This window comes from Oreochromis niloticus, linkage group LG15 (genome assembly GCF_001858045.2).
Source record: "Oreochromis niloticus isolate F11D_XX linkage group LG15, O_niloticus_UMD_NMBU, whole genome shotgun sequence".
In the NCBI taxonomy this organism is placed as follows: Eukaryota; Metazoa; Chordata; class Actinopteri; order Cichliformes; family Cichlidae; genus Oreochromis; species Oreochromis niloticus.
Window position 1 is genome coordinate 39,102,231 of NC_031980.2, and position 11,906 is coordinate 39,114,136.

General features: G+C 46.7%; 1 protein-coding gene across 1 annotated transcript; it reads left to right on the top strand.

The window, feature by feature from the left end:
* Positions 1–365: 365 nt before the first annotated feature.
* Positions 366–11,446, top strand: vps16 (VPS16 core subunit of CORVET and HOPS complexes). The gene is made up of 24 exons (XM_003458633.5): positions 366–651; positions 1,138–1,226; positions 1,332–1,423; positions 1,502–1,630; positions 1,715–1,859; positions 1,938–2,053; positions 3,624–3,746; positions 3,835–3,890; positions 4,002–4,091; positions 6,935–7,106; positions 7,904–8,035; positions 8,117–8,244; positions 8,450–8,485; positions 8,567–8,675; positions 8,754–8,888; positions 9,090–9,198; positions 9,278–9,375; positions 9,457–9,561; positions 9,638–9,715; positions 9,797–9,883; positions 10,153–10,235; positions 10,367–10,463; positions 10,540–10,643; positions 10,730–11,446. Exons 1-24 carry the CDS (start codon positions 602–604, stop codon positions 10,869–10,871), a joined length of 2,505 nt encoding a protein of 834 aa, XP_003458681.1. The 5' UTR covers positions 366–601; the 3' UTR covers positions 10,872–11,446.
* Positions 11,447–11,906: the final 460 nt, after the last annotated feature.

Here is an 11,906-nt window from a genome sequence, read left to right on the forward strand (position 1 = left end):
TATACACACACAGTTACTGTCCCTTCATATACACGACTCGGTTCTGCTTCTATGCCCCATCTTTGTTTACTTTTTCCCACCGAGGCTTCTAGACTTCTGATTGGCCAACATTTCTACACGGTTAGGAATATAGCGCCACCTGCTGCTTTGGCATGTTCCTAGCAGCGTTTTCCTTCATTTCTGCCTTTACGTGTGGACGGGATTATTTTTTAAAACGAAAACGGAAAATCTCCGTTTTCAAAAATACCCGGGTACGTGTGGACATAGCCTTAGTTTTCGCTGTCAAAGTCGATTTAACTGCAGTCACGTGTTTCCGGCTACTGTGGAGGTCGCATTATGGCGCTCCCCAGTGGCTGCAGCCAGACCCTTCTCGGTACTCTTGCTCTGACCTGCAGGCTCAGCTGTAAACACAGAGGTGCCGTAGAGGGCAGCAGAGCGCCCGCGGTGTCTGCCTGAATAACTACCGACGAAGAAGAAGAAGAATCAGTCTGCAGTCAGCTGACCGGGCAGCACGAGAGCTAAAGCTAACGCTACGTGCAGCAAGTGCACCGGGACTTCCTCCGGTTTGTTCCCCGTGGTCCCCCCTCCTGAGCAGCGGAACATGGCGTTCATCACAGCCAGCTGGAACCCGCTAGGAGACGCCTTTTACCGGTCAGTGAGCGCCCACCGGGTCAGTCCTTCAGCTGCTAGCAGCGAGGCTAATGTTAGCTGACAGTCAGCTGACCGCAGCTTCATCCGTGTTATATACACCTGTGTTCTCTGGACATGCGTCAGTCATACCTGTGTTCTTTGCAATCGTGTGATGGATCTGTTTAAACAGAGAAATCAGCCTGTAACCTGCGCCTCTGCTTGTCATGTGACCCTGCTAAAGCTAGCTTCAGAACCTTTTTCCCTTTAATGACGTTTCCTGAGAGGACTGACGTTCATGACAAAATGAGCAGGAGGTTGTAGCCAATCAGAGTCAGAGTTTACTCAGGTCGGCAGGTGACGTTTGTGTGCAAGTGACAGGTGAGCAGAAAGTGGCCGGAGGCTAGAATAGTGTTAGGCAGAGAGGGGGAGGAGCCTGCGGGGAACCGTGGGGAGGGGTTTGTTTACATTAATGTGTACTTTCCTGTGTACTCCTGTGTATTACTACAGTAAGACGGAGCTGTATGAGATGAGCTGGAGTCTGCGTGATGGACTCAGAGACAGTCTGGTGGCTGCAGCTCCATACGGAGGCCCCATCGGTACAAACTAAATAAAACTTTATTGAAACGCTGCAGTGAGATAGTTTTTTATGGTCAGATTTCAGACTTCGACCCCTGACCTCTCACCTCTGTCTGACCCCTCAGCCCTGCTCAGAGAACCTCAGCGGCGTTCTCCGAGTTCTCGCCCTCAGCTGGAGATCTACTCTGCGTCAGGAGGCGCCTTCGCCAGCTTCCCCGTGAGTACCACCTGACCACACCTGGAGACAGGTTGGGTCTCTCTCTGACCCGTCTCTCTCTCTCTGTCTCCGTCTCAGTGGAAAAGCGGTCCAGTGGTCCAGCTCGGGTGGACGGTCTCTGATGAGCTGTTGTGTATCCAGGAGGACGGCACGGTTTTGATCTACGACCTGTTTGGATCTTTTAAGAGACACTTCAGTATGGGACAGGTCAGCACACCTGAGTTTGTTCCTCTGAATAAATGAAGCTGCTCAAACGATGTAAGTGATCAGTTGACCTCTAACTTTGAACAGGAAGTGGTCCAGAGTCAGGTGTTGGAGGCCAAGGTGTTCCACTCCCCTTATGGAACAGGTATTGCCATAGTAACAAGCTCCTCCCGTTTCACCTTGGCCACCAACATCGATGACCTGAAGCTCCGGAGGTTACCTGAAGTCCCAGGTAACACCTGACTCACCTGAGATGGTGATTTTCACTGTGACGGTTAAGCCTTTACACCCTTACCTGTCTGTCCCTCAGGTCTACAGGGAAAGCCGTCCTGCTGGGTCGTCCTCACTCAGGACAGACAGACTAAAGTCCTGCTGTCCAACGGACCAGAACTCTTCATCCTGGACAACACGTCCTGCACTGTGGTGGTGAGACATGTAGAGACTAGAGATGGCACGATACCACTTTTTTATGTCCGATACCGATATCAAAAATTTGGATATCTGCCGATACCAATATGAATCCGATATAGTGTGTTTTTTAATCAATAAAACTGTTTTTTTAATATCTTGCTCCATTTTGTATAAGTTCATACTCAAGTTTAAATAAACAACAACACTAAAGCTATTTTGTTATACCTATATGTAAAAAATACACTGCACCCAAAATATTTCATAGTTCAGCAATACTGATCAATCTAATGAATTTAAACCTACTCCATCCTTCCTATTCTGGTATTTTAAAGAGTACTTAGCAGAAATATTAAGCAACCTAACTAATAGGGTTGCAAACTCCTAGCAAAAAAAATTAGGGAACCACCCCCCACCCTCCACCTCATGATGCTTAATAGACGTAATCAACTTTAATTTGATGCAGTGTGGAAAAAAAATGCACAAAAATAAATTATTTTTCAAGAATAGTTAAATAGATTCAACATCTTTCTTCTACAGAATTGCAGACTGCACAGATGGTATCTTTCCAAAGGAAAAAGTACTATAGCTTACTAGGGTATATTAGACTTAACAGTTACTATATACAGTAATGGACTTCTATACATTTTACATCAGATTAAAACTTTGGGTGTAAGATTCAGATAATTATTTATTAAAAGCGAGACATTTTAAATGAGAATAAGAAAGAAAAGTATGTCTTTGTGCCCCCTTTTCCCTGTTCATGCCCTATCGGCCCCCCTGGCTAAACTTTGCTAGATCCGCCCCTGCACAGTTACCAGCCGTCAGCTACGTAGAAAACGATCCTGGTGTAGAAAGTAATATTAAATAAATTCTAACAACAGCTTATCAAGCTTAAACGTGCTGCTGTTGTTCAGCCGCTGGTTTCCTCTTTCTGGTGCAAAGTGGGCCAAAAACAAAGAAGAGAGACGGACTCGCAACAGAAAAGCCGATCAGCTGATCATTAATAAGTTTCACGATTGAAGTAGCAGCAGGAGAGGGAGAGAGAGGCAGTCGCTCCATATATCGGTTGTTAAGCTTAACGTGGGTATGCTTTACAAACATTCAGAGATGAACTTACACACTTGCTTTACTTCTCTCTGGGATAACTTCCTCGGAGATGAAATGCCGGATTGCTAGAGGCTCCAAATACACACAGCCGCTCAATCATGTGAGCACACTGCTCAGATGTGCTAAGGTTATGAGCCGAGTTACGCCGTGTGGCAAGTTTTGTGAGGTGCTTTTTTGATATTTAATGGATCGGATTACATTTTTTTATTTCTCTCCGATATCTGATCCAGTAATTTACGTCACTATAGGACCGATACCGATACCTAATATCGGATCGGTCCATCTCTAGTAGAGACAGGTGAAGTCAGTAATGCTCAGTTTAAGATCGTTCTGACCAAAACCAGTCTGAGACGACGTTTGTCTGACAGTCTTTGATGGTGATGCTAATCCATAGCCAGTAATCTTCACACAGGTGATCAGATTTGTCCTCGTCTTTCTTTCTTTCTGTCTCACCGCCTACCTGTGTGTCTCTTTTCAGTGTCCTTCAGGCCTCAGTCCTCAGGACGGCAGTATCGTCCACATGTCTGTGTCTTTCAGCTATAAATACCTGGCTCTCCTCACTGACACTGGACACCTGTGGACAGGCTTGTCCACCCTACAGGTGAGCAGCTGTTCTGGCCAATCAGCTTTTCAGATATCTGTGAATCATCACCTGTGGAATGATTCACAGGTGATGCTTCTGTGTACAGGAGAAACTGAGTGAAGTCGACACCAAGAAGACCACGGTGCCTAAGCAGATGTTGTGGTATGGGTGACCTCTCGTTTACCTGTGCTCCTGTTTAATTAGCTGCTCGCCTGTCTAAGCTCTTCTTTTACATATACACCTGTTTAACCAGCTGTTTACCTGTTTGCCCAGGTGTCGCAGACCAAAGAGCCAACAGCCATCTGTGGTGTTGATGTGGGACAGACTGCTCCTGGTGGTCGGGGTGTGTAATGAGACTATCCAGTATCCTTCAAACCACTTCACATCTGAACATGTTCAAACACACTTCAGGTGTGTTAAGGTTCTCCAAGAGCTCATTAAGGTTCTGCTGGAGCTCGTTAAGATTCTCCTGGAACTCGTTAAGGTTCTCCTTGGAGTTGTGCAAAGCAGCCGGTATTTGTATCTGTTAAGGGGGGGAAAGTATTTGTGTTTGCATTTGAGTGAAATTCAAAATAGGTGTAAAAATCAATTTTTTTTCTTGCGTTACACTTCTGAGTTACGCTATAGTTTAAGTATTCTTTAATTATATCCATTATAATAATTATGGATATGCAATATTGGTTGGTGTTTTTCCATAAATCCAGCAATGAACATGTAACAAGTAACGTCACTGAAAAGAAAATAACATAACAGCCATTACCTCATCCATGGTTAAACCACCAATTAATAAAATATCATTGTGAACATTATGAACAGACAGAATAAAAACAAATAATACTTCAAAGAACTGTTCTTCTTCTGCAAGAACTTCTTTCTAATGCACAGAACTAAACTTCATCAACCCCTGACTGGGAGATGTGGCAGAACGAAAGTTGTATTCTATATAATACTTTTATAAACTAAAAGATACAGCCCTGCTGTTGTCAACTGTCTGCCTAAAAACAGAAACAAAGGGGTTTTTTGTGTTTTATGTTGACCATAACTTAACCATATTTCACTTTGAAGAAGATGTCTTCTGCCAACATACTCTCAGTTAAGTTTCCCCATGTTGTATTTTGTGTACACAAACTCGTCCACATGTGAGGGCAGCAGTCTGGAGCATTGTGGGAACACGATACCTCTGCTTGTTGGGGGGCAGGTGCGATATTTCATTGCCACATGAGCCAGGGCTGCAGGGTCTGAGGTCAGTGATTCAGCGCTGTCCTCAGCTAAGTAGCTCTCAACTATCTCTAGGAGGTCATAGCACCAGATGAGACAGATTTGGCTTTTTTGCCCACTGGTCTTACTCTCAACCGAGGATGAACTGGCAGCTTCAGGTACCCCAGAAACATCATCCACTTGGAGTTCTGTATCCATCTCTGCAGCCACATCTGCCTTGAGCCTGTCAATCTCTGATGACATGGGCAAGCTCTTAAATCAGGGATCCAGTAGAGTGGCTTTAAAGTAATGACCCAAGGAGTCATCAAAGACAGCCTGGAAGTGCTGAGCCAACTCAGACTGCAATATGGTCACCATTTTAAGTGCCTCTGTACATCCGCATACACCTTTAAGTTTGTCTTGAGAGCCTGCACACAAGGGATGACAGAAGACAGAGAACCCACATCCTCACACAGTGCGTGTTGCCTCCTGAAATGGTTGTAGTATTTCCACAGTGGCCTGGACTAGTTCCCATTGATGGTGTGACATTGCACCTCCCAGATCCATCTCTGCACTCATGGTAGTCAGTGGTCGTCTCTGCTCCAACAGTCACTGGAGCATGTCAAAGGAGGAATTCCACTTGGTTGACACATCATGCACCAAAGTGTTCTTGGGAAGGCCAAGCTCTTCCTGGATTGCCAACGAGCTTGGTAGTTGGTATGGAGATGCAACCACATTGAGAAGCTTGCAAATAACCTTTATTCTCCACTACTGAGTTGGGCATCAGGTCAAGGCAATTCATTTCTCCCACTGTGTTTGTTATTTGTAGTGGGGGGGATAAGCCTGTTTTGCATTAAATGCAGCTAATATAGGTGATTGAAACTGACTTGCAGGGGCAGAACATGGCTGTGATGATGAATTGGTGCTGGTGGATGGGTTGGCAGACAGTACCAGGAAAGGATGCTTTAAGTGCATGTGATTATGCATAGCAGATGTTGACAGATGTTTGATATCTCTGCCTCTGCTGATGTGACTTTTGCACACATTACTTGTCACTTTGGTTTTGTCTGCAGCACTGACTGTGAAATGCTTTTACACAGAACTTGAGCAAGGTCTTTGGCTACTGGAGGACCAAGAGATTGCTCAGCAGCAGCCACACTTCTTCTATTTGGTTGCCCAAATCCATGTGGGGAGTTTCAGCTACCTTAATGAGTGACGGGAAGATATGCTAAGGTTAACTAGCCTATAGCCTACATCTTGCTGTCTGCAGACAGAGTAACTTAAACGTACCATATAACTCGCACATGCGCATACAATTCGACACAACTACACAAGTATTGTTTTAACCTTTGTAACCGAACGTTAACATTACTCTGTCAACAGCCTATTGTCTAAATTACCAAGCTAACAGAGCTACATAAACAGAGCGAACATGAGAGCACCCGACTGCAGACGCCAGTAATGCAGCGTAATGGAAAAGTCTCCCAATCAAACTCTGCTTCCGGAAAGTTATAAACTTCCTCTGGAACCCAGTGAAAAATCTAAAATCTATTCAACAAAAACAGTGATGCAGTTCAGTCTTTTTTTGCTCAGCCGAGCCTTCTGCTATGTGGAGCAGCCCGTGTTACACACCTCTTTACACGTCACTCACTCACTCACTCGTGCCCTGCGTTCTCATGAGGAAACGCAGCTTTTTGATATAAAGTTTTTCTCGTTCCCAAATACAAAAATTAGTAATACCGTATTTGGGTTTGGCTCCACCCCTAGTTCTCCTGGAGCTCGCTCATTAAAGTTCTCTTAGAGCTTGTTAAGGTTCTCTTAGAGCTCATTGAGGTTCCACTGGAACTCATTATGTTAAGGATCTCATAGAGCTCGCTAAGGTTCTGCTGGAGCTCATTCTGGGTTTCCTGTTAAAGCTGGTCATTTAGAAATAAAGAATCATGTTCCGTGTTCGAGGATGTCCTCATGTGTCATTCTCTGGTGGTTTGACCCTTGACCCCAGCCTTCAGGTATCCCATTGAGGATCCATGTGTTTTGGTGGGAGAGATGGATGGAGTTCGGATAATCAGCTCGTCCAATCAGGAGCTGCTGCAGGAGGTTCCTCTGGTCTGCCAGGACATCTTCAAGATCGCCTCCATGGCGCCTGGAGCTCTGCTGCTGGAGGCCCACCGGGAGTACGAGGTACATCAGTCAGTACCACATTAGTACTGTGATACTGTCCCATTAACACTGTAATACTGCCACAGTACAACATCAGTACTTGTAAGTCCACTCCATTACATCACCTTAATACTCTCATTCACTGATGTCCATGTACACATGTAGTACAGGTACAGGTCTGTACAGCCCGATCCTGCGGGGAGGTGTGGGAAGCCAGATCGGGCGCCCCCCTTCCGACTCTCCTCTCTGCTCTCTCCTATCTTGTCCCTTTTGTCTTACTTCTCTCTATCACCTTTTCTATCCTTCTGAAGAAGTTAGGCTCCATAAATGCTAAAGAGGTAAGTATTATTTCTCAGTTGCAGTGAATAGATGGAAAATAAACTGTAGAAAAATAAACAGAAGAAAGAAAAAGAGAACTAACAATTTAACATAAAAAAACTGACACACTCCAGGGCCTGATCAACCCTGGCAGGGCCTCCTTGGATGAGGGTGTCTAGTGATAATGGCTGAAACGCCCGATGAATCCAAGGTCCACTACTGATGATGTGTCCCAAATTTTAAAATGATAATCAGATCGATCTCTAATCCCTAAACCTAACAAGGAAGGAAAATGGCAGATTAGCCTGGGTAAAAGACCGAAAGTTGAGGCACACAACGATGTGTGCTGCTGGCAAAGTTTCTGGGCTGCCTTTCCTCATAACAGCCATCCCTCAGAAGTCTCTCCATCCAAAGCAATGCATTATCAGGGACTGTAACATCTAGTCCTTTTTACTGAATACTGAATGTCAGTCCAGACGTGTGTTTTTCTCTCTTTGCAGAAATCGAGTCAGAAGGCGGACGAGTACCTGCGAGAGATCAAGGAGCAGAGCATGCTGGGAGAAGCAGTCAGACAGTGCGTGGAGGCGGCAGGTCACGAATACGACACCAACACCCAGAAATCCTTGATGAGGGTGAGAGTGTGTCCGTATGATCTGTTTTAGTATGTCAGGGTAATGCGACCTGTCCCTGTAATGTGGCGTGTCGCCCTCCAGGCGGCGTCCTTTGGGAAGTGCTTCCTCACAGACTTCAGTCCGGATCAGTTCGTGACAACCTGCAGGGAGCTGCGAGTGCTAAACGCCGTCAGAGACAGCAGCGTGGGGCTGCCACTGACGCACACTCAGTATCCTCTCAGTCTACACAGGTGCATCATGGGAGATGTAGTGTGTGGTAAGGTCTCACTTTGTCCAGAGTCAGGGGCTGCATCCCTCGTCATGCCGCTGTGACCCATTCTCAGCTTTAGGATTCAGCTCAGAGGGGTGCAGCACCTGAAGGGGACACAGCTACTGTGTTACCATGTTGATGAATTCCTTGACCTCTGACCTCAGATTCAAACAGCTGACTCTACAGGTGCTGATTGACAGGTGAGTGAACTCATCGACATGTCTCTGAGGTCTCATGTTACCCCTCCACCCCTCACTCACCTGTCTCTCTGTCTCTCTTAGGTTGGTGTATCGACAGTTTTACCCGTTAGCCATTGAAATCTGTCGTTACCTGAAGATTCCTGATTATCAGGGAGTCAGCCGAGTCCTCAAACACTGGGCGTCATGCAAGGTAACTGTCTCACACCTCGCTCACCTGAGGCTTTTCTCACATGAGTGATTGGTGTGACGTGTTTGCGTACGTGTCCAGGTGCAGCAGAAGGACCTAACAGACGATGCCATAGCACGAGCAGTGTGTGTGAAAGTGGGAGACTCACCTGGGGTTTCGTACTCGGACATTGCAGCTAAAGCTTATGAATGTGGACGAGCAGAGCTCGCCATCAAGGTAAAGATTCTAACAGGTTTTGAGGGTTAATTTCCGTAGTATGGTTCAGTGGTTTTTGGACGGATTTGAAGCCCGGTTTCAGCTGGATGGTCACTGCCCATCTGCTATATTCAGCAGGGTCTTTCAGGATTTTGTCTGACACTTTTGATATTGAGTGTGGTCGAGCGTTTTTCAGTATTTGTCCCTGCGTGTCTCTATCAGCTCCTGGACTTCGAGGCTCGGTCTGGAGAGCAGGTTCCTCTGCTGCTGAAGATGAAGAGGAGTCAGCTGGCTCTCAGTAAAGCTGTAGAGAGCGGAGATACCGACTTGGGTGAGTCTTTGAGCCCCACACCTTACGTGTCTGCCAGATGGATGATGTCACACTGACAGTTGGCTGTGTGTGTTGTCAGTGTACACGGTGGTGTCGTACCTGAAGAACGAGATGAACAGAGGAGATTTCTTCATGACTCTGAGGAACCAGCCGGTCGCTCTCAGCCTCTACAGACAGGTACACCCACCTTCACCACTACCACTCTCCTCCTCCTGGTTTTGGTAATGTGTGTTTTTGTTTACATTTGTTTGCTGTCAGTTCTGTAAGCTGCAGGAGCAGGAAACTCTGAAGGACCTGTATAACCAGGACGACGACCACCAGGAACTGGCCAACTATTATGTCACTGCAAGCTACAGGGAAAAGGTAAGGACTGCTAACCGTCACGCCCAGCAGAGATTAGACTCGTCCATCATTACTGTAATCACCTGTCCGTCTGCAGAGGTTGGAGGGCCGGCTGTCTCTCCTGCAGAGCGCTGTCGATGAGTACAACAAGGCCAAGAACGAGTTTGCAGTAAAGGTAACAAATGAACAATAAGACATGTTTGCAGGTGTGTGTTTGTACCTGACGCTCAGGTGTGTTTCACTGATTGGTCTGCAGGCCACAGAGGACGAGATGCGTCTGCTCCGTTTTCAGCGCAAATTGGACGATGAGAAAGGGGCGGGGCTTCTTGGACTGTCCCTACAGGTAGATACAAGGGGCGGGGCTCCCTGGCCAGCTGACGTTTCCCTCTGCCGGTTACCTCCACCTGCATGCTCTGTGTTCTCAGTCTCCATCACCTGGCTGCACTCCAGGTTTCTTTAAAGAGGCCAGCGTGGTCGCTCTGCTTTAAAGCGCTCCTCCTCAGATCATTACAGACCCAGACTTCTTCCATGTAGCTTCTAAGCTCTGGGACAGCCAATCAGATTGGCCGAATCTGCGGTTTGATTTAAGCAACTGTCACTTGCTGTTTGCAGGTGACCATGGAGACGCTGTTGTCATTAGGACTCCACAAACAGGCAGAGCAGCTTTACAAAGACTTCAGAGTACCTGACAAAAGGTGTGTCACTGAGGCTGCACTGTGATTGGCTCTCAGTCTCTTACTACAGTCTTTCCTGTCTGTCCCTCTCACCCGTTTGCCTCTCTCACCTGTTTGCCTCTCTAACCTATTTGCTTCTCTCACCTGTGCAGGTATTGGTGGTTGAAGTTGAAGTCTCTGGCGGAGAAGGAGGAGTGGGATGAGTTAGAGAAGTTCTCAAAGAGTAAGAAGTCTCCCATTGGCTACCTGGTAAGGAGAAGCCCCATCCCCTCTGTTATGTTGCATTAACTACATTTCCCATGAGTCTTAGCGATCTCTTCTTCAGGCATTTGTTGAAGTTTGCATCAAGTGTAACAACAAGTACGAGGCCAAGAAGTACGTTTCCAAGGTGACGCCTGAGCAGAAGGTGAAGGCCCACCTGGCCGTCGGGTAAGACACCTCTATGGCATCATCACACAGCACAGGTGGGAGCACTCCCACTCCCACTCATGTAACTCCTCCTCTGTTCTCGGCAGTGACCTGGAGGGGGCTGCGGATGCCGCCATCGAGCGCAGGAATGAAGCTGAGATGGGGGCAGTCCTCTCCAGATGCTCCCCCTCCAACAGCCTGGTGATCGAGCGGCTGAACCGAGCTCGGGCCGCCATTGCCAAAAAGTGAGCTTCCACTCTTGAGCATGACGTCGGTGGGAGCCAGCTGCTGTTACTGATCAGAGACTGTGATTGATTACTGATCAGCTGATGCTTTCTTCTTCTTCCCTTCAATTAAAAGCTTTGACTCTATTCACACTCAAGCGCCACACCTGGACAGAAGGACTTCCTGCTGCTGCCCCTTCACAATAAAAGCTTCAGTGTGTAGCATAGCGGGTGTTATATTGTGAAAGAGGACAGTAAGTGTCCGAGGTGACTGCATGTGTCAGTTTGTATGTTTTAAATATTGGTCGATCAATAAACATGAAAAACACAGACTGCAGTTCTCAGTCTGGCCACTGGGAGGTGACAGAAATATAAAAGGCCTCTTTGTTCTGTAAATAAAATCCTTTTCTATTAGTGCCCACTCGGATCGACTCTCCACGGTTTTCAGGGTTTTCCATTAGATCATAGTACTTGGTGTTCCCAAGTCTGAAGAAAAGCCACAGACTGAGCAGCAGGTATTTCGTCACCTCCACGTCCACTTTTGTGGTAGTGTTTGTGTTGCATGCTACATACATTATGAGGTACTGGACTGTAATGGAAAACCAGTCGACTCGAGTATATACTAATGTGAAAAGGGGCTTAAAAACTAATTTGTAAACGAGTTGATTCTGTTCGTCTGGACGCATCCTTTTCAGAAATGTCTGCCAACCTCACGGCCCATTGGTCATTCAGTGGGCTCAGTCGATGTGCAAATGTACTGTTTTTAAGGTTGGATACCTGCAGTCAGCTGATACTGAAGAAGTCTCATGATGATGAAATGTTTCTCCCCCTGAAAACATCCAGATGGATTTCCTTACCTGGGGCCCGTTCTTCGTACCTCGCTAAGTAAGTTAGCCGGATTTGAATGTTGACGATTTCGCGTGATCTTGGATCGTTCGGTTCTCCGAAGCTCATCTGGGACTTGCTGTCATAGCAACAGATCCGTAAGCATAAACCTGCTCGGGAGCAGGTTTACTTTATGTAAACAGGATTAGATCGCGGCCACTCAGGTATGTCCGCT